This window comes from Monodelphis domestica, chromosome X (assembly GCF_027887165.1).
Source record: "Monodelphis domestica isolate mMonDom1 chromosome X, mMonDom1.pri, whole genome shotgun sequence".
In the NCBI taxonomy this organism is placed as follows: Eukaryota; Metazoa; Chordata; class Mammalia; order Didelphimorphia; family Didelphidae; genus Monodelphis; species Monodelphis domestica.
This window is the reverse complement of record NC_077235.1, coordinates 61973924-62001012: the sequence shown is the minus strand read 5'-3', so window position 1 is coordinate 62001012 and position 27089 is coordinate 61973924. Positions and strand designations below refer to the sequence as shown.

The 27089-nt window shown below is 47.9% G+C and overlaps 1 protein-coding gene across 8 annotated transcripts in view; it reads right to left on the bottom strand.

The window, feature by feature from the left end:
- SEPTIN6 (septin 6) overlaps positions 1 to 26858 on the bottom strand; it is a 60047-nt gene extending 33189 nt beyond the window's left edge. For 2 of the 8 annotated variants that reach the window (XM_056809322.1, XM_056809325.1), the window contains exons 1-2: positions 25986 to 26256; positions 6084 to 6198 (exon numbers count right to left, since the gene is read on the bottom strand). In XM_056809322.1, coding sequence (XP_056665300.1) covers positions 6084 to 6198; positions 25986 to 26015 — 145 coding nt within the window. In that variant the 5' untranslated portion in view covers positions 26016 to 26256. Of the gene's footprint in view, positions 1 to 6083; positions 6199 to 25985; positions 26266 to 26760 lie in introns of those variants that run through there. The other 6 variants (XM_056809324.1, XM_056809323.1, XM_056809319.1 and 3 more) reach the window with 5 other exon arrangements.
- Between the last annotated feature and the right edge of the window lie 231 nt (positions 26859 to 27089).

The window sequence follows — 27089 nt, the reverse complement described above, 5'->3', positions numbered from 1 at the left end:
GAGAAGAGAAAGAGTCCTTGAACTGGTTCACCTCACCCCCCATTTCATGCAGCCAGGAGCAGGGGGCCAGCCTTCCCATCCTCTCTGAAGCTGGAGTTGGAGCTCCAAAGCCCCATGTCTTTCCTCCTCCACCTCTACCTAGCCCCCTCCTGTCCCACCAGGTCAGGCAGCTAATGTACTTAGCAGACAGGATGCATAGGAACAGTGCCAAGCAGATCCTGTTTCCATCCAAGGTCTGCAAAATCCATTAAGAGAACCCCCCCTAACACTAGATGATTTCCCCCTCCACAGTAAGGGAAAGTACTTGGCCCCTGGAAAAGTTTGTGGAGGGCCACCTGCCTAGCATTTCTGAGAGGTGGCAGACTTGGCCAGGTGGATGGAATGAGTCACCCCCCAAAACAGGAGAAGAGGAAGTCAGCCCAGACAGTAAGTGGGGACCTGGGCTCCTAAGCAGCAGATCACATTCCCTATACCAAACCATGGCCTCACCAAGCTTTTTTCTGACTTGTTAGTACCTTGGGGGCTGAAAGCAGAAAGCAGAGTGGGCCAGCTTTACCCCCACCCTATGTGAAGCATACTGCCCATCCCGCCCACGCCAGAAATCTGTAGCCATAGAGGGAGGTTGGACCAGCTCAAAATCTCCTAAGCAAGCACCATGCTTCTGTAGGACATGCCCTCCTTCACCCAAAGCTCTTGATCTTATATGCCTTTGGGTATTTCTGAAGACACACACAGCATTTCTGAGCATGAAGGGGTCTCAGAGGCTCAGAGCTGACCCAGAATCGATCTCTCTGTCTCTGTTTCTCTGTTTCTCTGTCACATATCTGGCTTTTGGTCCTAGGGTCTGCCCTTTAGGGTCAAGGTGAAGCGGGAGGCAACATGACAGAGTACTGGACTTGGAGCCACAAGAGCCTGGGTTCAAATCTTGCTTTTGATGAACCCAGGGAAATAATTCCATCTTCTTAAACCTCAATTATTCTTTCTATCAAATAAAGAAGTTGGACTAGATGGCTTCTAGCTCTAAATCTGGACAAGTGATAAAGTTCTGAGCCTGGAGTCAAGAAGCCTCATCTTCCTGAGTTCAAATCTGGCCACAGATACTAACTAGCTATGCAACCCTGGGCAAGTCTCCTAACCCTGTTTGCCTCTATTTCCCCACCCCCAAAATGGGGACAATAATCCCTACCAATCTAGAAGCTGTTAATAGTAGCTCACATTGACATGGGGATAGAGCACTTAGCCTGGAGTCAGGAAGACATGAGTTCAAATCCAGCCTCAGAAATCCAGTCTTCAGTCATGACTGAAAAGTGACTGAACACAAAAAAGTCCTAAATCTATTACCCTTTGATAAATCTAAACTCTCATCCATGTTACGGCCCTTCGTGTCACCCTCAAAGAGAGCTTTCACGGCCCTTCTCCCAACGCTTTTCTTCTCCAGACTAAACAGCCTCGGTTTCTTCCATCATTTCTCATATTTTTGACATTGGAGTCATCCCAACATATGGATGCTATAAATCTGAGTCCCACTCACAGTATGAGAGCCAAACACAGAGCTGCTACATCTCTGGGAGACTTCGGCTTGGTTCTCCATGACCTGGACGGTATGTACCTTCACTACTCTCCATATGTGCATCTTGCATTACAGGCACAAACCCAGAAACGCTGACTTTCCCAGTGGACGGACGGGGATTCTATCCAAGGGGGCAGACTGTACTTCTCTTCATCATATCAGAAGCTCCCCAGAATGAGAGAGCCTGAGAGTCAGCCACGGGCCTCTTTCGAGTGGGAGACTCTGAAGGGTTGCACCCAAGCCTTCTCCACTCTCCTCCTGTTCTTCTCCCTTCCATCTTCCTCTCCCTTCTCTAATACCCCTCCCTCCACTTTGCCAGGGTCCTCAGGGCTGGAGAAACTTCTAGGCTTGTGGTCAGTATGAGCAGAGTTAGGCACCCGTGGAATCCCAGAAGCTCTGAGGCAAATGGGCCACCTCTTCCCCAAGGGCCATGTGCTTTGGGGCATCCCTGAGCAAGAGTGCCCTTGATGACACCCTGGACAAGGAGGCATCAGTCTCTGCTTGGAGACCTCCAGGAAAGGGAAGTCTACAACCTTCCCACCTCAGTTACTTATGACCACCTGCAGGGCAAGTCACTTCATCTCCCTCTGAGCATTGGCCTCCTCATCTGTGAGAGAAGAGGGTTGAACCGGATGCCCAAGTGCCTTCTAACTCGGGGGACCTTGGAATCCCTATGGTCTCTGAGGCTGTCCATTCCATTCTGGGCCAAGCAGAAATGATCTAATCCATTTTATGTATTATCATTGTTCATCCACTTCAGTCACGTCTGACTCTTTATGACCCCATTTGAGGTTTGCGTGGCCATTTCCTTCTCCAGTTCATTTTGCAGATGAGGAAACTGAGGCAACCTATCAAATACTTGAAGACACCTATGAATATCCCCAGTAAGGCTTCTCTTTGAGTCCAGCACTCTCAGTTCCTTTATGTCAAGGCCCTTCATCATCATGGTCACTTTCCTCTGGCCATTTCTCAGCTTATCAAAGCCTTTCCTGAAATGTGGTGTCCAGATCATGATACTCCAGGGAATAAGAGAGGAAGACAACCACCATCCCAGATACTATACAATAGGGAGATACACTCCCTATTGTAGCCTAAGCTTAAAATAGTCTTGATTTTTTTACTGCCATATCACAGTTGACCAGTTATCAAGTCTATAATCCACTATGACCCTCAGATCTTTTTCAGACAAACTACTGCCTAGTCTTGCCTTTTACCATCTTACTCTTGAGATTCAAGTAAAAGACTTCATTTTGGGGAGGGCTAGACCTGTAGTTTCATTGATGCAGGGAACTCCCAGTAAGGAAATTCTCTCTGCTAATGCAGATGGGCACCTGCTCTGCAACTTCTCATTTTAAAGAGTTGCTCAGAGGTTAAGGAGCAAGTGCCCAAGGTCACATGGCCAGGAAGGCTTAAAGGCAGAACTGGAACCCAGGACTTCCTGACTCTTGGGCTAGTATCTTTATCCATGATAACGCAGTGCCTGCCTCTGAAACATTATACAAATCTCTGATAAGTGTAATTTTTATATGACATTCAGCCCACCGTTTGAGCCAGCCCAGATCTTTGGAGAGCCTGTGTTGTTAAGCAGCCTTCTCAACCCTGCCCCTTCCCAAAGTGAGCCCTCTGGCTGTGTGTCCCTCCTCTGGGCCTTGCTCCCTCCCTCATTTGATAAGCCGGAGCATCCTAAGGGTTCCTGGCTACTTCACTCAACTCCTGGCCTGTCAAGTACGGCTTCAACAAAGGGACAAAGGAGGAAACTGAGACTGAGGGAGAAGAGGTTCCTTTGAGAGCTCTCAGAATAGAGCTGAGCAGCACTAGTGATATGTTAACCAGTGATGTGAGTAGTGGTAATTGGTATAACGTGCTTGTATGCCCACAAAAAGAAATAATTAGGTGAGATTATTTATATAATTTGGGAAGCAATTACTGCACTTACTACACAGGCCTCCACTTAGCTCCCAGGGAGATACAAGAGGGATGGTAGGATCCTCTGTCAAGAGGCCAACTTCCTCATTTTACAGAGGGGAAACTGAGGCCTAGGGAGGTAAAGGGACTGGCCACAGTCACACACACATTAGGATCATAGATCTAGAGCTGGAAGGAGCCATCTGGTCCAACCCTCTCATTTTACAAAGGAGGAAACTGAGGCCTGGGGAGGCTAAGAAGCTGCCTTTCTGAAACTCCCAGCTAGTAACTCTGAGGCCAGAGCTCTTCCCACTACAATAAGTCACAACCATACATTCTCTGTGGGCCCAAACATTCATCCCCTTACAGCCAACCTCCTGCTGAGGCTCTAAGTCTAGTCAAGCTGTTCCTGGATGACAGGAGCCAACACACTGCTGGTTGTCCCCTCAGTGCCAGGGCTTTTGGAACAGTCAAGGAGCCAGCGGCCATGAGGAGTCCCAGCAGGCTTTCAGTGAAGGGGAGATAATAAGCCTAAGAAGGGGAGCTCCCATTGGCATGGTCTGTCAGGCTGACAATAAGGGATTCAGCCTGCACACTCCCAGATGATTGGGATACAGAAGGATCAGGGGGAATTGTGTAAGTACGAGCAAAATAAGCATGTGGGGAGCAATCAGGGAAAACTTCATGGAGTGGGTGGCATATGAGCAGGGGCCCAAGGCAACAGAGATAGGCAGGCTGCCAGGCACAAAAACAACAAAGGCACGGTACCTAACTATGTATCAGGCACTGTGCTATGCATTTTGTAAGCATGGCCTTGCTTGGTCTTTACAACTACACTTCAAGATAGGTGCTACTATTATGCCCATTTTACAGGTGAGGAAACGGAGGTTGGACACAAAATGGCTTGGCCAGAATCACAAAGCTAATAAGTGTCTGAGGTCACATTTGAACAACTCAAGTGTTACTGACTCCAATGCCCAGCACTCCATCCATTGTACCACTCAACTGCCTCTAAAGGATAAAGATAATATTTGGAAGGAAGGTTGATGCTAAATGATAGAGGGGCCTTGAATGCCAAGTAAGGATTTGGTAGGCAATGGGTTTTGAACAGAAGAGAGACATGATCAGGCTGAATAATAAGGGAGAGAAACAATGTGCTATAATGGGAAAAGTGTCAGAATTAGAGTCAGGAAGACCTGGGTTCCAATCCTGCCTCTGGCTCCAATTAGCAGTATGCCCTTAGGTCAGTCACATAACCTCTCTGAATCCCATATTCCTCATCTAAAAAATGAGAGCACTGAGCTCCAAAGTCTCAAATGTCTCTTCCAGTTCTAAATCTATGATCCTCTGAATCTGACCTCATTGTGATGGATGGGACGGAAACAGGAAGACCCCTTGGGAGGTTCCTGCCATAGCCTAGGCACCTGGCAAGAAAAGTCTACACTGGAGCAGTGATCTTAGGAAGAAAGATGGGTTGGAAGGGAGAGACTCCTAACATGACCTTGAATTCAATTTATTAGTACCCATTCTCTGTCTCTGTGTCTGTCAGTGTCTGTGTCCTTTTCTCTGACTCATACTCTCCACCTCCCTTTTTCTCTCTTAACACACTATAGGCTATCAGATCGGGGAATGTCCAAAGATCTGGGCAGGCTCGAATGTTGGGGATTTGTACAAAGCCTTCAAGGTAGTATGGTATCATGGGTAGAGGTATCCACCTAAGTGTCAGGATCCCTGGCTTCCAGGCTTGGTTCTGACACTATATATCCATCCCTCCATCCATCTATCTATCTATGAGATGGACCTATCTTTCTGTCTGTTGGTCTAGCTGTCCGTCTGTCTGTCTGTCTGTCCGTCTATCTAAAGAGAGAAAGGATATATACAACATATGTGGTGTGTGAGTGTGTGTGCATTTTCTCCTCGGCTAGAACAGAAGCGCCCTGAGGCCAGAGGCTGCTGACTTTGGGTTCTGTGCTTGTCACAGAACAGGGACTTCCGAAACACTGATTCACTGAGCTTTCAGAGGCAGAATAAGCAGGTCTTAACAACTGGCTGCCTGAGGTTAGCCCATTCTGCGGAAGATGCTGAGAACAGGTCTCAGCTCAGAAAATAGCCATCTTCCTCCTCCCAGCACGGGCATTGGAGCCCCTGAACAGAGTGAGAGGGGCCCAGCCAACGGGGCTCACCCAGTGCCGCCCCCCCCCCCCGCCTGTAGATGAGCAAGGTTCCTTAGTGTTGAGGTAAGAGGCTTAGGCCAATTAACTCCCTCCCAATCCTGTGCTGGCTCCTGTTTGCTGTTAAGGAGAGCTTTGGTAAAAATAAACTTGACAGCAGAGCGCTGAGCCTGCCAGCTCCAGGCAGAATTTCCATGGGGTCTCATGTGGCGCTATCCCACATGGCCCAGCCTCATCTTCTCCTTCTTCCTTGGCCAGGGAAACAGCGAACCGTGGCCAAGGTGAGAAGGGACCAAGAGCCCTACCAAAATCGTCATAACAGGCCGGCCGAAAGGGATCGAGGCAACACCTCGTTTAACCTAATTACCTATAAAGCGCCGGGCCTCCATGAACAATCCCCATTTCGTAATCGAATTTCCTGATATGGAAATACTCACCCACACACAGGATGTTGAAACAGAAACCCTGGCTGACAGATTTATTCACCAGCTGGTCGGGCAGGCTGTCAAAGCCCACATGTCCAGTGAGAGGGATTGTCCGGCAATTTTCATCCTGATTTGAGCGGGGGGGGGGGGGGGGGGGAGAAGAGAAGGAGGGGAGAGGGAGGAGAGAGAGGAGAGAATCCAAATGATGCCACTTTGCAGGAGGAGATCAAGGTTTCACTTCTCCATTCAAACATTCTCCACCCTAGGAAGTAACACCCACCCAAGCCGTGTGTCATCTCTTCCCTCTTCTGCCCCCATCCCAAAACAGCTCAGTTGTCACAGCGGAAAGCTTGGCTCCTCTTCTCCTATTCAGGAAAAACCTTCCCAGCAGCTCCAGGTGGGAAGGCAGCAGCCTCCCTAAGAGACCACTTTTCCAGTTAATGAGGTCACTTTCTCCTTGACCCTCCCAAAGATGACCCAGGGATGAAGGCAAAGACACATGTGGACCTCCTTGGTCCAGTGGGTTCGGGGCTCTCCTCCTGGAGTCCGCCACACTCCTGGAAAACGCAATCCCCTGACCTCCCGCAGGCTGAGGCAGGTGGATGGGCTGTGTTGGTGTGCACGTAGATCTGCTCATTAGGGTGGCACATGGGAGAGGGGCTGAGGGCAAACCGAGTTGTGAATTGGGCTGGAACACACTTTAGAACTGTGCCCCCCAGAGTGACAAAAGTGGCCATGCCCTTGGATACTTCTATGAGGCCTGTACCCCAAAGAGATTCCCCCCAAAAGAAAAAGGCCCAAACAGATGCAAAATGTCCTGGCAGCCCCAAACCAGAGCCTGAAGGGATACCCACCTACTAGGGAATGGCTGAACAAATTATGGCATCCAAACAGAATGCAATGTTACTATGCCAGGAGGAATGACAAAAGGGATAGTTTCACAGGAAACTAGGTTGACCTTGAACAGATGCCAAGCGAAGTGAATAGGACCAGGGGAGCAATTTCCACAATGATAACAACATCACAAAGCAAGGCATTCTGGGAGGACTTTCGATTAATGAAATGACGAGGCACGAGTCCAGAGGACTAAGGGGGACATGTGCCCACCTTGCCAGGGAGGCCTCAGACCTGCACCACAAGATAGGCCAATAAGAGAATTTGTTTTGCTGGAGTACATCAGTTTGTTATAAGGGGCTCATTTCTCATTTTTCCTTGGTCAATGAGAGGTTGGGAGGAAGGCAAAGGAAAGGGAAGAAGCATTTATACAGCACCTACTATGTGCCATGCATCACACTAAGTAAGCACTTTGTGAATATTATCTCATTTGCTCCTCATAGTAATAGTCCCCTGTGAGGGAGGGACTATTGTCATACCCATTTCACAACTGAAAAAAAACTGGGATAAACAGTGGTTAAGTGACTTGTCTCAAGTCACACAACTGGTAATCTTCTGAGGAAGAGGGAGGGCAGCAGAAGGGGGAGATAATAATGAATGCCAGTAAAAGTTAATTTTTCAAAGGATGGGAACTTCTCCATGAAAACAAATACCCAGCCCAGCACTGGAACACAGTGACTGCTCCATAAATGTCTCTGGATTGGGTGACTGAGTGTGCGTGTGTGTGCGTGTGTGTGTGCGTGTGCGTGTGTACGTGTGTGTGTATGTGTGTGTATGTGTACATCCAACATGATAGACAATATGCCTGCACAGCCACATTCACAAAAGGCCAGGGCAGGGTCCAAAAGGAAAGGGTCCACTCCCAGGACCAGACGAGAGGAGACACTGAGGCTGTGGGACAGGGCAGTTTCCCGAGCAGGGCCAGTATGGATCTGCCACCTGGGAAGCTGCTGACAGCAGGAAGTCTGAGGCAGCTGCCAGCTCGATTGGATTTGTGTCCCTGGGAAAGACAGAAAGACACACTCACTGCTACAAAGGGAGGGCAGGGCAGGGCAGGGCAGGGCAGGGGACAGCAGGAAGGTGGTTCTCTGCACAGGCCGCCACACTCCTTCCTGAGGAGTTCTTAAAAAGCTCCCTTCCCCTTGTGGAATGAAGCCCATGGTTGCTGTTGGTACGGGTGGCACTGCTCTCCCCCACCCCAACTCAATCCCCCTGAGGAGAGATTCCAGCATCCTATTTCCCAGAGTTCCTATGGGCTGCTTCCTTCCCCTCAGAAGCCTCATCTCTCCTCTTGTGCCCCCATTAGGAGGTGCTGTCCAGGACTCCTTGGCAGGTAGGAGCTCCAGGCCCAGGCAGAGGCTCCACGTAGGAGAGGTCAGACTGCCTGCCTTCTTGCAGCTGGGGGTGGGGCTCCTGGGAAACTTCCCCAACTGAGCCTGCTCTGGGTATCAGCAGTGAGTACTGCTTCCCAGCATGGCCCTGGGCTCTCCTAACAGCTCTTGTCCTTCATAGCCAAGCACTTGTTGTTTCTATTCAAAGAAACAAAGAAAGATGTGCCATCTCCCACTGCCAGGCCCTCGCTTCTGCTTTCTCACAAGGACCTCTCCACACAGCAGCACCCCAAACTGGGCCAGCCCCAGCCTGGGGGTTTCCGGAGCTGTTTTATCACCTCCGACTGCATCTTCCTGTCTCTTTACCCAGCTGTCATCCCTGGTACAGTGAAACTACTACAAAAACAGAGAAGATTCTAGCCCAGCAGGCTGAGGGAGTACCAATGACTTTTTGGTCTTGTTTTTAATCACTCAGTCCCTCAGAACATGCCCAGCATGCCCAGCCCAGAAGGAGGGGCTCACAGTCAAAGTGGGGAGACAAGACAGTCAAAATCAAGGGCCAAGTTGCCCAGTATGGACTGTCAGTGTTATAGGTCAGAGGTCAGAGCAGGAAGACCAGGGTGGGATGGGGTGGTTGGAAATCTCAGATAGGGGGAACATCCCAAGCAAGGGCAGGGAAGCCAGAATAAGACTGGCGTTCAAGAGGACAATGAGGAGACCAACCTGGTGGGTAGGAAGAGCCTGTCCAGAGTTGTAGGAAATAAGGTTTGTTAGACAGGGTGGGGGTCAAATTAGGTATGAGGCAACTAAAGAGGTGCAGTTGATAGAGCACTGGACCCAAAGACAGGATAGAGCTGAGTTCAAATCCTGACTCACATACCACCTATTAGCTATATGGCCCTGGGCAAGTCACTTGACCACCACCCGCCTCATTTTCCTCACCTGAAAAATGAAGAATTATCATTACAGCACCTACATTCCAGAAATATTATAAGGATAAAGTTAGATAATATTTGGAAAGTGCTTTGCAAACTTTCAAATCCCATACAGACACCAGCTATTACTATTCCAGTGTTTGACCTTGAATACAAAACCAAAACACTTAGCAGGAGCAAAAGCAAAGCAGTTCACACCCCCAGACACTGCCTTCTCTGGGGGCAGAGGGCAGGGATGGGCAGAGAGAATTTGGAACTCAATATTAAAAAAATATTAGAAATGGATATTATGCGGCATTGGAAAAAATAAAATAGAAACATTTTTACTTTTAAAAAAGATGACGTGTAGGAATGCTGGGCACTGGCCAGTTGTAACTATGTAAAGAGTCAATATTAAATAAACAATAGAACCGTGGGCTAATATTTCAAAAACAGGAGGCTGTCTGGCTGTGATCATGAACAAGCTTGCCTTCAATTTCCTCATATGTAAAATGGGACCAAGGATAACAGGTACCCTGATTCTGCTCCTCAATGTGCTGATGCTGGAAACCAGCCAGGCAAAGGGAAGAGCCCAGTTTTGCAGAGAAGCCCACTCTCCTCCTGGGTTGTCAGCTATTGTTTTCTAGACAACCTGAAAGATGTTTGCCTCCAGGCTAATAATAACAACAATCATAATCATAATCATAATTTCTAGAGACTGGAACAACCTCCAGGAAGTGATGCAGAGCGAAAGGAGCAGAACCAGGAAAACATTATACACAGAGACTGATACATTGTGGTACAATCGAAGGTGATGGACTTCTTCATTAGTATCAATGCAATTTCCCTGAACAATCTGCAGGGATCTTAAAAAAAATACTACCCACAAGCAGAGGATAAACTGTGGGAGTAAAAACACCGCTGAAAAGCAACTGCTTGACTACAGGGTTGGAGGAGATAAGACTGAGGAGAGACTCTAAATGAACTCTCTAATGCAAATTCCAACAATAGGGAAATGGGTTCGAGTCAAGAACACATGTGATAACCAGTGGAATCGTGCGTCGGCTATGGGAGAGGGAAAGGTGGTGGGAGGGGGGGGGGGGCGGGGAGGAAAAGAAAATGATCTTTGTTTCCAGTGAATAATGTATGAAAACAACCAAATAAAATAATGTTTAAAAGAAATAATTTCTATAGCCTTTAAGCCTCACTAGAGTCCCAGGAGGCAGGTGCTATGGATTTGTATTAACTCCATTTTATAGATGGGGAAATTGAAGCTCACAGAAGCAAGGACTTGCCCATGCTCACTGAGGCGGGAGGTGAGATTTGAACTGAGGTCTGTCCTGTCATGAATTCCTGCAGTCTTTCCACTATGGACTTGGGTTTCAAAAAGCCCATTTGTCCATTCACCCCGCCCCCAGAAGAAGGGCAAGTACTAACTCAGGGGCTAGACTTATAGAGCCCTTTGCCCACATCAAGGAGTACAAGGATGATCACTGTGCCCATTTTATACAAGAAGATGATACCTCCTTGGGCCTGGAAGACGTAAAGTGTCAGCTGGAGCCAGGAGCAGGCCATAACCCGCCACTACCCCTCACAACCCCTGTGGCAGAGCCAACCCTCCAACTAGTAGACTGGGCTCCTTTGCTTGGCTCGAAAGAATAATTAAGGGTAATTAGCCAGCTTGCTCAAAGTCAGTCACCTAGTCAGCAAATAGTGAGGGAGACAGCAAGAAGAGATTTGGTAAAAGCTGGGATCCCGCAGTCAAGCAACAATTAGCCTACTATGTAGTGCCCCAAAAGACAAAGCACTCCCTGCTCTCGGGGAGCTGGAGGTCTAATGGTAGAGGTGACGTACAAAGAGCTCTGCCCAGACTAGGTGTGTGTGGGCTCTGCTCAGAGGGAAAGACTTCGTGCAAAAGGTGGGCCTTTCACTGAGATCTGAGGAAGGCAGGGAGGTGGAGATGAGGACCAGGAGAAGGCCAAGCAGAGAGGACAGCCAGTGGAAATGCTCTGGGCCCGCAGACAGAAGTCACTTCAAAAGAAGTGAGGAACTCCAGGTGTGGAAACTCACTCCCAAACTATTAAATCTGTTTTTCACATGAATTGAGGGTTAGAGGGGGAGCTCCAGCCTGGAGAGATTTGCATGCTTTCTTGCCTTAATAAATCAAGGCTGAGGCTTGCCTTGAGTCCAATATGAGGTAATATATGTAAATAAGATCATCTATTCAAGACACTGAGATTATATAGGTAAATGAGATGATCGTGCAAAGAGCTTTGCAAATATTCAAGCAGTAGTCAAGTGTAGCTGCTGCTGCTGCTTCTTCTTTCTTCTTCCTTCTTCCATAACGGAGGATTCATGTTCCAGGACATCAGTCATTCAGCTGAATATTAGGGGCTTTTTATTTTAAATTTGATTTTAAAATATTTTCCACAGTTACATGATTCATGTTCTCTCCCTTCCCTCTTCCCTCCCCTCTCCCAGAGCTGACAAACAATTCTACTGGGTTATACATGTATGATCACTCAATACCTATTTCCATATGATTCCTTTTTATAATAGAATCCCCCTTTTAAAATCAAAACCCCCGGGGGCAGCTGGGTAGCTCAGTGGATTAAGAGCCAGTCCTAGAGACGGGAGGTCCTAGGTTCAAATCTGGCCTCAGCCACTTCCCAGCTGTGTGACCCTGGGCAAGTCACTTGACCCCCATTGCCTAGCCCTTACCACTCTTCTGCCTTGGAGCCAATACACAGTATTGACTCCAAGACGGAAGGTAAGGGTTTTAAAAAAAAAATCAAAACCCCAAATCATACGTCCATATAAACAAGGGATAAAGCATATGCTTCCATCTGCATTTCTACTCCAGCAGTCCTTTTGCTGGAGGCGCAGAGCATTCTTTCTGATAGGTCCCTCAGAGTTGTCCTGGATCTCTGTATTGCTATTAGGAGCAGAGTCAATGACATTTGATTGTCCCACAGTGTTTCAGTTGCTGTGTACAATGCTCTCCTGGTCCTACTTACTGGATATCAGTTTTGACTGTCCTGGGTCCTGATTTTTGCCTTGATGAAAACAATCTCATCTTGCTTTCTCCTTTAGGGCAAGCCAAACAAATCCATCCTGGAAACTGAAGGGCCCTGTTTAGCTGGGTTCTGGTTTTTTGAGGTCTCACTGAACAGCTAACGGCACCCAGGGGCTACTCAACAAATGCTGCCTGCCAACTACAGAAAGCCATCTCTGGACAAACTGACCATACTCACTGGGGGCCAGCAATGGCAACAGCAGTGTGCCCAGGGACCATCTTTGATGACCAGGAGCACCATACTGGTACATGACAAGGCCACACAAAGTTTCCTCATCTTGATCCACACTGGGCTGGGCCCCAGGGTACAAGCTTCTCTGTTCCCCAGCAAAGTCTGTGGGCAGCAAAAGACACAGTGTGCTCCTGGCACAGCTAAAGGGCAGGCCCAGTTGAAAAAACTGAGGGTTTTCCTTCGAGAACCATCCCCCTCTCCACCCCCACTTCTACCTCCCCAGCCTCATTTCCTGTTTTCTTCTCTCTTACAGGCACCTCCACTTTCAAAGGATGGTTCTCTATCGTATTTTACTTGAGAGGCAGATATGGCCACCTTCTCCTCCTAGCTGCTTCATTAAAGACACACCAATTTCATTTCTGATTGAATACATCAGGTTCATTCTCCCAAGAGGGAGGAGCCAGATCTCTGAGCTGGTCCTCCCTTAAACTACCATTGCTAGGAAAATCTAGACATAGCCTGCAGAATGCCTGATCCAGCTGCCATGGCTCTAAGCAAGTGGGATTCAGGGCCTTTGGGGACTGACAGGCTCTAGTCAGCACTCTCCATGGCCCTCTGAAGCTGTGGCCCCCAAGCTAGTGGCATTCCTCTAAAGGATCCCTCACAAACACATGCACATGCCTTTGGAACTTCAATGAACTGGAGTTTGCTGAAATTCCCCTTGGGCTTCCTGTACCCAAACACACCAAAAGAAGGGGAGTAAACCTGGTCTGCATTTAGCTTCTCCAGCCAGGATTCATGAGACAGGAGGAGGCATCATGCTGAATTCTGATCCTACTTAGGTGCTGAGAACTAAGGCCTAATCCATGTCCTTGAGGATGTTGTTTTGCTTAGAGAAGAATAAGGCTACTTGAGGGCAGGGACCATATACCTTTAGAGTCTCCCTCCAAAAACATGTCATCCTTCCCCATATACCCATGGCACTGTAAACTTGAATTCACTAGATCCCTAAATTGAACTGATTTCTTTGTTGTTCTGTTCCAGAAAAATGCCCATTCCAAGAACCCAAGCTAATATTAGGGATTTGGTCAAAAGAACAACTTCCAAGAGCTCGCTAGCACTACTCCAGTTGAATCAAAGCTTCCTGAAGGTGAGAAGGATTTTACTTTTGCCCTTTAGTCAAAGATGCTTAATAAAGTGCTTAATAAAAAAGGACTTGTGAATTTGAGCTCCTAAATCAGTGACGGCAAACCTATGGCATGGGTACCAAAGATGGCATGCAGAGCACTCTCTGTGGGCACTCAGCCACCCTCCCCCACCCCAGTTCATTCCTAGGAAAGTAGAGAGACTTGGGCAGAGCTGCTCCCCATCCCCTCTCCACTGTGCCTGATGACATTTTTTCACATCCCCTGCTCCTCTGCCCAGTAGCCCAATGGGAACACACAGGGGGTAAGGTGGGCAGCTCATATATCTCAGAGCATCCCCCACTCCTCTTCCCAGCAGCCCAATGGAAGTGCTTTCTCCCTTCCCTATGTGGGGCAAGGGGGTGAGGCATAATCAGCATGTGGGAGGGCACAGCATGTGTGTGGGCAGGGCACTCTGGGAGGGGGTGGTCACCATCACTGTCCTAGACCTTGGTCCTCTTGAATCTAGGGCAGTGACAACTGGCATTCTGAATGAAAGACTGCATGCCTGGCAGTTAGCAAATGGGCAACTGAAAGATGGTCACTAGCCCATGCTTACTAAATGAGCAGAAAAGGGGACTCTAGCTAGATAAAAACCTTTCGGTGACGAGGAAAGAAACAAGAGTGCGCTGTCACTTCCTACTTTTCTAACCAGAAAATACAATTAACCAGTATGTCCTGGTCTCACCCTGCTATGTCACTTGTTTTACTGTACAAAAAGCATGGTGCCTTGTACAGAAATACAGGAGAATTCTTGAATGACAACATGGAGCATTAGGAGATAGTTCTAGATTCGAACTGAATCCTTTCAATGATCTGAAAACACAAGAGCAAACAGCCAAAATGTTGCTATGGCCCCACTTACTTCTCATGGCATAATAGTAAGAACACTACGTTTAGTATCAGAGTCCTTGGTTCCCAATTCTAGTTCTTCTTGCTAATGGCTAGCTGTGTGACCCCAGGCAAGTCACTTGCCCCAAAAGGACCTCTGTTTCCTCCTTTGTAAAACAGAGAAATGGAGGTGAGACTAGATGACCTCCGTGGGCCTTTCAAAGCTGCATGTTCATGATTCTTTAACTAGATGGATGACAGGCTGGCATTCAGCTGTGAAGAAATGGCATGAATATAGATAAGTAAATATAGAATTCATGCAAAGAAATTTGGAAGGAGAGGAAGGTAAAAATGTGAGAAGCATCAACATCGGGAGATGCCTCATGTAGGAGAGGGCCCAGAATGGAGACAAGGATACCAAGAAGAGGAGATGAGGGAGGAGAATGTTCCAGGCCCAGGATGGAGGTAGTGATTCCAAGAAGAAGAAGAAGAGACTTTTCCAGGCCTGGGAGGTAGCCTCTGTGAAGGCACAGGAACAAGGGACAGATAGAATGTCGTGGATGGAGAACAAGAAATAGATAATCGAAGCTGAAATATGGCCTGGGTGATGAGAAGTGAGAGAGAAGCAGTTGGGAAAAGTAGGGCAGAGCTAGATTGGAAAGAACTTGAAATGAATGGCAATGGGAGATTTTGTATTTGATCTCAGCGGCAATCAGGAGTCACTGACAAAGCCGATTTGGGCTTTAGGATAAACAGTTTGGCTGGCAACTGCATGAGGCGATGGACTGGAGGCTACTGGAGGCAGGGGATCAGTGATAAGGGATTCAACTAGGCTACACGGAAAGGAGGAAGGCAGAGAAAGAACCATGTCATGGCAGCTGGCTGGACATGGAGGATCCAGGGAGAGGGAAGAATCAAGGAAGACTCCAAAGTCAAAAACTTGGGAAGAAGCTAAGAGGAGGGAGGAGAGGGAACAAGGGTTTAATAAGCACTTACTATGTGCCAGAGAGACAGCTAGGAGGCATTACAATGAGGAGAGAGTGCCGGGGGCTGGAATTGGGAAGATGTGAGTGCAAACTCTGTCTCAGAAACTTACTAGGTGTGTGACCCTGGGCAAGTCACTTTACCCTGTTGGTCTCAGTTTCCTCATCTATCAAGTGAGTTGGAGGAGATGTCAAACCACTCCAGTATCTTTGCCAAGAAAACCTTAAATGGGGTCACAAAGAGTCAGACTTGACAGAAAAACAACTGAATAGTAACATGTGGCAGGATCTGTGCTAAGTGACTTCTAAATATTATCTTGTTGTATCCTAGTGGGAGGGTAGGTTTTGGAGAGAAGACAAGGAGGTCTGTTTTGGACACATCTGAGATGCCTGGAATGGAAGAATCCAAAAAGCAGCTAGAGATTCAGAAGAGAGGCTAGGGATGAATAAACAGATCTGGGACTTAACCTACAGAGAAAGGCTAATTAAACCTATGAAATCTGATCATATCACCTAGAGAGAAGGTTTGGGGCCACACTCACACATGTGAGGAAGGACATAGAACTGCTACCAAGAGCAAAGGAGACTGAATAGGAGAGGTCAGAGAGTTAGGAGGAGAATCAGGAGGGAGGAGAGAGGACCCAGGAGAAGGGAAATCACCAGTGTCCAATGCTCCAGAGGGACTTTAGGACTGAGAACAAGCTGTCAGATTTGGCACTCAAGGTACCTAAGCTAGGGGAGGCCAGTTTCAGGTCAATGGAAGCAAAGAAAAACTGGATGGCAAGTGATAAAGGAGATGGTGTAGGGACCACAGTATCTACTAATCTTTTAGTCCCTGAGTTGTTGTTCCTCTGGGCCTAGAATCTTGAACTCATTTAGAGCAAATAAATGCTCTCATTTCCTCATCTCTCTTGGGTTTCATTTCCCTCTTTTCAAAACTGGAGAAGCAATGTGTCACGGTAGAAGGAGAGCTGGATTTGGGGATCCCAGGATCTGGGTTCACTCCCTATGTGGAAGTCACTTGGCTTTGATGTGCCTCAGTTTTTACATCTGTAAAATGAGGTAGGCCTAGATGGTCTCTAAAGTCTCTCCGAGTCCTAAATCTGGCCCTCTCTCTTGACATCAGCTTTTTTAAAGATGGCAGAAAGTCATGGTATAATTAATTAGGAGAACTTTCCAAATCCCCCTCAAATAGGAAACATTGAGATCAGAGAGGCATCAGAAAGGAAGCCAGGAAAATGGAAGACCTATAACTTTGGGGGTGAGAAACAAGACTCCAAAAGTTGTCACTGCCCATATATGCTGTGTCCTTTCAGCAGACCATAGGCCCCCAAAGGGCAGGGGCTGCCCCTCAATTGGGTCAGTGTATCTGCTCCAGTACCAGCATGGTGATTAATAATTGCCTGCTGAATGCTAAATGTCAGGGGAATTGTTATCTCCATGAAAGGCTTCACTGTAAGATTCCTTTAAGGAGACATCCCTTATGGTCCATCTCAAAGATGTCATTTATGTTTAGTGAGATTTCCAGAATACCCTTTATATGGAGCAAGGCAGACCTACAGAAACCTAACGGATCACTTAGGTTTTGTCCTTTCCCTTCACCAGATAATTAACTGATGAGCCTAAAGTGACTGCTATGTGCCAAGGACTATGCTCCATGCGGGAAACTCTAAAGGAGAAGAGAAGAAAGGAAGACAGGAAGGAAAGCAGGGAGGAATGAAAGGAGGGAAGAAAGTAAGGAAAGAGGAAACAGAGAAAAAATGAAAGAAAGAAAAAGAGAGATTATTTTCACTCATGGTCTATCAGAATATCTGGTGGCACAGTGGTCAGAGTGCTGGGTCTAGAGTCAGGAAGAGCTGAATTCAAATCCAGCCTCAGGGGAAAATTAGAAAACAGTATGGGAGAGATTAGGTTTAGATAAACAGCTCACACTCTATACCAAGATAAATCCAGAATGGATAAATGACTTAAATATAAAGAAGGAAATTATAAGTAAATTAGGTGACCATATACCCATCAGATCTATTAGAAAGGAAAGATTTTAAGACCAAGCAAGAGATAGAGAAGATTTCAAAATGTAAAATGAATAATTTTGGTTACATTAAATTATAAAGATTTTGTTCAAACAAAACCATTACAACCAAAATTAGAAGGGAAGCAACAAACTGGGGGGAAAAAACCCTTCATAACAAAAACCTCTAACAAAGGTATAATTACTCAAATTGATAAGGAGCTAAATCAATTGTATAAAAAAATCAAGCCATTCCCCAATTGATAAATGGGCAAGGGACATGAATAGGCAATTTTCAGATAAAGAAATCAAAACTGTTAATAAGCACATGAAAAAGTATTCTAAATCTCTTATAATCAGAGAGCTGCAAATTAAAACAACTCTGAGGTATCACCTCACACCTAGCAGATTGGCTAATATAACAGCAAAGAAAAGTGATAAATGTTGGAGGGGATGTGGCAAAATTGGGACATTAATGCATTGCTGATGGAGTTGTGAATTGATCCAACCAATTTGAAAGGCAATTTGGAACTATGCATAAAGAGCTTTAGAAGAATGCCTACCCTTTGATCCAGCCATTCCACTGCTGGGTTTATACCCCAAAGAGATCAAAAGGAAAAAGACTTGTACAAAAAGATTTATAGCTGTGCTCTTTGTGGTGGCAAAAAAAATTAGAAAATGGGGGGGAGTGTCCACCGATTAGGGAATGGCTGAACAAATTGTGGTATTTGTTGGTGATGGAATATTGTTGTGCTGAAAGGAATAATGAACTGTAGGAATTCCATGTGAACTGGAATGACCTCCAGGAATGGATGCCGAACCAGAAGAACATTGTACACAGAGACTGATACATTGTGGCACAGTTGATCGTAATGGGCTTCTCTACTAGCAGTAATGCAATGATCCAGAACAATTCTGAGGGACTCATGAGAAAGAGCACTATCCACATCCAGAGAAAGAACTGTGAAGAAAAAACAACTGCTTGATCACATGGTTCAATGGGGATATGATTGGGGATGTTGTCTTTAAATGCTCACTCTATTGCAAATATTAATAATATGGAAATGGGTTTTGAACAATAAAAAAGTAGAAACTCTCTGTGAACAAATCCAACCATTTTGGAGGGCAATTTGGAACTATTCCCAAAGGGCTATAAAACTGGGAATACCTTTCAATCCTATAATACCACTACTGGATCTATATCCCAAAGAGATTAAAGAAAGGGGGGCAATAACCTACTTGTAAAAATATTTATATCAACCCCTTTTTGTAGTGGCAAGGAATTTGGAATTAAGGGGAAGTTTGTCAGCTGGGTAATGGCTGCACAAATTGTGGCACATGATGGTGATGGAATACTATTGTGCTATAAGAAATGATCAACAGTATAATTTCAGAAAGAACTGGAAATACCTATGTGAACCGATGCAGAATGAAGTAATCAGAACCAGTAGAACACTGTACAAAGTAATAGTAATTTTGTGGGATGATCACCTGTGAAAGACTTAGCTATTCTCAGCAATACAATGATCCAGGACAGTTCTGAAGGACTTATGACAAAGAGAAAGAACCAGAATGCAAATTCAAAGCATGCTATTTTCACATTAGTTTATTTAGGTTTTTATTTGGGGGTTTTGGTTTTATATAAGTATTCTTTTACAACAATAACAATATGGAAATAGGTTTTGCATGATGATACATGTATAACCCAGATTGCTTGCCATCCCTGGCAAGGGGGAGGGAAGGGAAGGAGGGAGACAATTTGAAACTTATAACTTTGGAAAACTTATGTGGAAAATTATTGCATGTAATCAGGAAAATAAAATATCTTTTTTAAAAATCCAGCCTTGGACTTAGCTGTGTGACCCTGGGTAAGTTACCTAACCTCTATTTGCCTGAGTTTCCTCAACTGTAAAATGGGAAGAATAACAGTGCCTAGATGGAAGGGTCGTTGTGAAGGTCCAATGAGATAATGACTATAAACAGTAGGCCCTAAATTGGTGCTTATTCCCTCCCTCATCAGAGGAAACAAAATGTATATGTAGAAAAATAAGACAAAATAAACCCAAGATCCTTTGGGCTGGTGAAGCCTTCTTGTCTGGGTTGAAAGGAGCAGGAAAGGTCTCCTGTAGGGGTACCACTTGATCTGCACTTTGGAAGATGCTAAAGGTTCTTGAAGGAGAACTCTATGCCTTGGATAGCTATTTAGAGCACTGAAGTTAAGTAATCCAGAATCTAGCCATTATCTGCTCTCCTGGCTCTCCTGGCAGCACTCTCTATTAGGCCACACTACCTGTCTCTCAACTTGAGGGAAGAAGTGACCCAAAAGTGGCAGTCTGGTCTCTTAGAGGTTGGAATACAATACAAAATAATACATTGTACATTTATGAAGTGCCTACTGTGTATCAAGCACAATGCAAAATGCTATAGCAGGATACAGAAATCAGAGAGTTCTGAGGCTAGTCTGGTCCTGGCATCTTGAGCAGTCTGAGCAGCTAAGATAGTATAGTTGAATTTTGTCCTCCAGCTATGATACCTCCCTCCCCTAAACATGAAACCGCAAAGAACCAAGAGCTGGACCTGAAAGAAATCGGGCAGAGGACAAAAGGAAGGAAGACTCATACTTGACTTGGATCAGGAATGGTCTGAGTGACAATGGCGGAGGCTTGAGTCAGGCTGAGAGGTCTAAGATCCGGAGGGCTTTTGCTGGGGTCCCTCTTTTCTCTTTCCAGCCCCTGCCTTTTTATAGCCCCTTGCCCCTCCCCCTCAAAACACATACCTTAAGTCTAGGGCTGCCCTAAATTTTACTGCTGAGCCCTCGGGGCCTGAAAGGTCACAGGGCTTGATTCCAGGTAAGATATCATCCTCAGGCCAAGGATATCCCTCCCTATTCATGACTGGATAACCAGGAAGCAGTTTCCACAGTGGTCACTGCTCCCCCACCCTGGAAAAATGCAAAAAAGGTCAGGTTGCCCCCACCTACCTGCCCTGGTGAAACCACTCAACTGCCCTCTGAGGGGTACCTTTGCTTCCACCAGGGAAACAGCATTGTACAGTGTCAAAGAACCTGAAGTCATAGGCCCAAAGACCTGGGATAGGCCCTCTTTTTACAGAGGAGGAAACTGAGGCCAAGGGAGGTGAAATGATTTGCCTAAGGGCACACATAGGAGCCTAGATCAAGAACTGGAGGTGCCCTCAGAGGTCATCGAGTCCCACTCTGTCATTTTACATTGGGGGAAACTGAGGCCCAGGAAGGCATCAGGAGACCTACTTGTGTGACCAGACAAGTTCTTTCACTTCACTTGGTGGAACCTTACTTTCCTCATCTGTAAAATGGGGACAATACCCACAGCATCTACCAGGGTTGTTGTGAGGCTATATGAGAGGGCAATAAAGCAATATCATCATCAATAAACTGGCCCTGCTCACTAGGAATTTCTTCTCTCCTCTCTGGGCCACGTAGTGCCCCCTGCAGGGCTGAAGGAGTTAGAGAAATGGGAAAGACTCCACACACACAGTCCACTCCAGCCCCAACCCTGAGGCAGCTTCTTTCCAGCAGTCCACTCCCTTACAGCCCTGGCCCCTGTGGGAGCCAGCTCCAGCCAGGGCTCTCCTGCAGCCAAGGGCTCTGCATAATTCAGCAGATGGCTGATGGTCTCTAAGAAGAAAGCAGGGATGAGGGGAGGAGAACAGCATTTCTCACCCTCACCCTCCTGAGCGAGTCAGCATGTGCTCCCCCATCCGTTGTGCAGGCGGCAGAGAAACCCAGTTTCAAACCCCTGCGGTGACAGACACCTCCTCCTGCCAAGCTCAGGAGGAAGGGGCTGGCTTTCTCGTTTATCCCCCCCCACACCAGTTGTTCCTTAAAATAATCTCTCATTACTTGGATGGTGGCTCCGAGAGGTTTATTTAAAGCAAATGGGGTGGGGGGAAGAAAACTAAGACAAAATGGCCTGAAAGCCATGACTGAGAGCTCTCAGAGCAGTTAACTGAGCCTTCTACTGCTCCATGAGAGCAAAGGGGGTTGGGGTGGGAGGAAGAGGGGACAGAAGGGCTCTCAGGGTGCTTTCCTAGAAATACTATGGAAAGGAACTAACTATTCCTAAAAGGTTAGACAGTCCTTCAGGGCCAGTCTCTACCCTCGATCAAGGTGGATCTCCTGGCTATCCTGTGCCTTGGTTTCCCCACCCTTAAAGTGAGAGGATAAATACTACTCCATTGGAAGGCTGTAAGGAGTAAAGGAAATCATATGGCGAGGAGCCCTTTAAAGCTGTTAGAAAGAAGCAAGGCACAAAAAAGCAAGGTATTCTTTTTATTACATAATCCTATTATATAATATAGTCAACTTGATCATCTATATCCATGGTATTTCCATGGTTCATCCATCCACTGAGATATTCCTCTACCCCTTAAGGGTCTGGAGGATAGAAACAGTTGAAAGGCTGGATGAGATATAGGGCAAAGAATAGTGGATGAAGCCAGAGATGGGGTGTCCGGAGACTGGGCTCAGAGTCTTGGTATTTCCTCTATCAGGGAGATTCTGGCCAAGTCATTTTCTCTCTCTGGGCCTCAGTTTTCCCCTGCCTAAAATGGACTTGAGAAATAGGAGCATAGATTCTAAGCCAAAAGGAAACTTAGAGGCCAACGAAGCCAATTCTCTCATTTTACAAATGAGGAAACCAAGGCACAGAGGGGTCATCCAGGGTCACATAGCTAGGGAGTGAATGTGACAGGCTTCAAATTCAAGTCTTCCTAAATTTGAGGCCAGCATTCTAGTCTAGTCTGTCTAGCTCCCCTACCGACATCACAATATTATTATTTTGAGACTCAAAGAAATGAATAGACATGAAAGGCAGAAAGTACTGGAAAAAAGCATGAGGTATTTTTCCTGTCTGTTACTTCACATGAGGAAACAGGTTTGCTAGGTCCTTTGTATGCCCCACCATGTTTAACGTGGGGCCTAATAAAATTGACTTAATAGGGGTTCTTCACTTTGCTTCTATGAACCTGAAGGCTTCTTTATGTTTTGATAACTGTATTTCCATCTAATTGGTTTCCTTTGTAATATTATACATTTTATTTTAATCACTGAAAACCCTGACCCTGAGGTCCATAGGGACTCTGGGACAAAAAAAGGCTAAGAACTTAGAACCTGGAAATGGTTACGCAGCAAAGAATGCTACCTGGTGATATTACTGGACATCACGGCGCTTGACTGGAGTCATGAAGTAACCTCCTCCTCTTCCCAGCTTCCCTGTTTCTGTCAAGGGTACCATCATCTTTCCAGTTCTCCCTGATTCACAAGCTAGGAGGAGTCAGCCTTGACCTTCACCTCTAACCTTCTTATCTAATCAGCTGTCCTGTGGATCCTACTTCCATGCCACCTCTCCCTTTGGTCTGCTTATACTACTACCCCCTGCATATGGCCTCTGTTCCTGAACTACTACTACCTCCAGACTGGTCTCTGCCTTGCCAAAATGGCCCTGGGCTTGCTTGCCATACATATGTTTTCTGTTTCCTTATCTGTGCACATGTCTTCTTCCCTACCTCTACCCCAAAAACATAAGCTCCCAGAGGGAAAAAAATCTTGTTTTTTGCATGTATGCCCCAGCACCATGCACCAGGCCTGGCCTGCTGTATATTGATTCCTCCACACTGGGTGATGGGTTATCCTTTCCATGATTTTGTCCAGGGCTTCCCATTGACCCATGGGGCACTTCATCCACGATAAAGAAACTCCACTGCCTTGACCTTGTTCCCAGGAAGAACAGCCTGCAACCACATATTTGGCATCTCCACAATTCTGGCTAAAAGGTATACATCTCCCCTGATCAGTAACTCAGTTAGAATTTCAAGGATACAATCAAGGAGAGTAAAGATACATGTAGAATAAAAGGTAGACTTATAGCTAGAAAGGTGAGGGAGGATAGAGAACAAGGAGTGATACAAATATTTCCAGAAACCCATGTAACACTGTAGCAAGGTCTTAAGTGCATGGTTTCTAAGTATTCAGAGCTGAAAGAGAATTTGGGGATCTTCCAGTCCAACCCTCTTATTTTTTAGATAGGGAAACTGAGGCTGGGGAGGAGAGGGGCTTGCCACTAGCTGATGGTACTAGTAAGTAGCAAATCTCAAATATGAACTCAGATCCTCTGATTCCAAGACCAGGGTTCCTTCCTTCATACTATATTCTATAATTTCTCCTAATGCAGTAAATTGTGGGAAGATGGGATCCAGTCAGAGGAAAAACAGTGATCTGGGGTGTTAGTAATACCCACATCTGGGCTTAACTTAAAGAGGAATAGAACTCAGTGATGGCATCTCCTCTCCACCTTTAGAACCAACACATCCTGACCCCCAGCTGTTTATCCAGAGGTCCTTGGCCAATGAGTGCAAGTAGTTAAGGCAGGATTCTACCTCCCTTCCATATTTTCAGAGGTGGGGGACTATGGATTCAGAACATCAACTAGACTGCAAGACATTGATCCATGGGTGGCTTTTTCTCACCCTTTCTTTTAAAACATTTATTAGAAGAAATGGCTCTCTGGGGAAGGGAGGGGGAAGGATCCACTCAGAAATGAATGTGATATAAAAACAAAAGGCATTAATAAAAACATTAGAACACACAACAAAGTGGCGCTAATGAGATCCGATCCACAGATTCTGTGAACCCCAAGGCAGCAGGTCAGCTTTTACCGGAGAAAACATTGTTCCCAGGCTTTCTACCCTGGCCAGCTTGGGTGTGGATTGCTGCTTACCACCTGTGTGACCTTTAGCAAGTCATTTCCTTTCCTCTTGGCCTTAGTTTCTTCCTCTGTAGGATGAAGGCTTGAACTAGATGGTGTTCAGTGACCCTTCTTAGCTCTAAATCCTAGGAAACCTTTGAATATATAAGTGGTGAGATATGGCAAGGAGAGTGTCTGGCTGGAAGTCAGAAGCCCTGAGGTGGAACGCTCCTGCTCTTCTAAGTCTTTGCTGGGAGACTTTGGCCAAGTCACACCCCTTCCTCTTGTGGCTCTTAATCCTACACAATCCTAATTGCTGCTGGCTGTATGACCATAGGTGAGACCCTTTCCCTTTCTGGGCCTCCTTTTCCCCCTCTATAAAATGAAGGAATTGGAAGAGAGGATTTCCAAGGTGACTTCCTTTTATTTCAGGGATCTATGAAACTCACAGACAAGAAAACCAACTCAGAGGCCCAGAGAAATGTTAGAATTTGAGGCCCCAAGTTTCCCAGAGAAAAAAGTGTTCCAGCAGCCAAAGCTAGACTGGGGGAGCTCTTCTTGGCATTGCCACTATGTGACGAGCAAATCTCTTCATACTCTGATCTCTATTTTCCTCATTTATATCCTCCATCTAGAGCTGCAAGGGACCTCAGAGACCCTTCCCTTTGACAGAAGAAGAAACTGAGGCCCTGGGAAGTGAAGGGAGTGGCCTAAGGTCATACCTAGAATCCTAGTTCTCGAGCTGGAAGAGTCTTCAGAGGTCATCTACTTCCCCAAATGACTTAAGAAGCACACAAATCCTGCCTGGAAAAATAACTGTAAAGAGCTGTGCCAACCATAACTTCGACTACACACTTGAATGAGCCATGATTCCGTGGGTGTGGGTGGCTATTTGCTCCAATAACTCTTCCTAGACATGGTAGATGGTGTCTGAGTTATTATTATGCCTATTCTTTCCAATGCACTGAGACTAAACTTGTGGTCCGATGAGCAGGAATGCACTGTTATGTGATGTTGTGCACCTCCCAGCCTGGAAAACTGGAGGGTTAAAAATGGACATTTTTCCAGAGTCAGCTGCCAAGCTAAAGAGATGCACAGTTGGATATCCTGACCCTTGTTCCTGCATCCCCATTGAGTTGGTCTGGTTCCCCGGCTTTTGGCACCCGAGCACAGTTACAAACAAGAGATGGGCAGTACCCCCCCGAAAAGCCCCGGGCCACACTAGAACGCAGGCAAGGTCAGGGCAAAGGTAGAGCCACCCAGCGGCACCCCACGTCCACCGTCCACCCTCCCCCCACCCTCGTGTCAGGACCCTGAAGCTCAGCCGCACCGACGGGGAAGCGAGCCAGGGGACCTTGGTGCCCACCCTGGATGCCCGCGAGCGCGCTCATGCAGGGGTCCGCATGCGGACTCGCACCCCGCTACACGTGCCGGCAAACAGGCAAAGTCACAAAGACAGCCGCGTAGGGAGCGCCCCAGAGTCGGCGGTGGCCGCAGCCGCGCGCTCCGAGGAACGCGGGACCGGGGCTTGCCCGGGGCGCAGGGCAGCGCCCTGGCTCGTGCCCTCAGTCTCAGCCCCACGCGCCGCCCCGGGGGGCAGAGCATGCCCCGCAGCTGCCGGGGTACGGGGACCAAGCGGGATGCTCCGGGGGCGCGGCGGGGGTCCTGAGGCGGCCACGCGTCCACCGGCAACGCCCCAGCAGCCAGAGAGGACTGCGGCTCCTGGGGTACCCCGCCAGGGGCAAGATGGGGGCCCGGCGGGCGCTGCGCTGCGGGGCCATTCGGCCGTCACTCACCACCTGGCGCGCCACATCGGCCGTCGCCATCGCCCCCTCCCCACCGAGTAGCTCGCGCTCCGGGGCTGCCACGGTGCCGGCTGCCGCCGCCGTCGCCGCTCGGGCTGCTGCCTCCGCCGCTGCCGCCGCCGTGGCTGCTCGGGCTGCCGCCGCCGCCACCGCCGGGACTCTGCCTCCGTTGCCTTCGCCGCCTCTCCAGCTACTGCACAGGAAGCCGGGGCGCTTCTCCGACAAAGAGAAAGTGTTACACTTTGGGCGCGACCAAGTCAGGCGGGGGGAGGGGGGCAGCTCCAAGGGGACGCCCCCTCCCTCCCCCGCCCCTGCCCCTTCTCGCTTCTCCCCTCCTCCTCTCCCCGCCAAACTCAGCCTGCCTTAGATCTTCCACCTCCTCCGAGGGGCCAGCGGGCCGAGAGCGGCCTTCAAGTGCCAGCCCTTCTCCGCCTCAGGCTCCTCCTCTCTCGCTTCCTCTGCCACCCGGGCCCGCGACCTCACACCGAGGGCGGCGGGGGCTCAGGCTCCCCTCCAGGGCCTGGCCATGCCACCTTACCCCTTACCCCCCACCCTGGGCTCCGTGGTACGTCCCGAGCTTGGCCCAATGGTCATCGGCAAACAATATTACCCTCCCCGGGGTTGCGGGATAGGGAGCCCCCACCCCCACCCCTCAGCCCTGTGCCCTGCTTCGTCCCGGGTGCCCGCTGCAGTCCGCATTCAAACCCCGTGGGCGCGCGCGCACTCCCCCCCCCCGCCTCGCCGTACCCCTGCCAAAGGCACTTACACGAACACACGCTCACACTCAATGACCAATTTAGCACACAGAGCCGCGCGCGCACACCCGAAGACATGTTCCTCTCACATCCATGCTCTTTCTTTCACACACACACTCACACACACACACGCGCGCGCGCACACACACTCCCGCACACGCGCTGCTAAACTCCCACTCCCGGGGGCACACTTCCACACCTACAAAAGCCCCATCCCAGTACACCAGGGGGGCCCCCCTGAGGCTGGGCTGCAGCACCTGCCACTGCCGAAAGCAAGTGCTCAAGGTAATGGGGGAGGGGAGCCGAGAGCTAGGCCCACAGCCGGGGCGCCCCGCCTCCT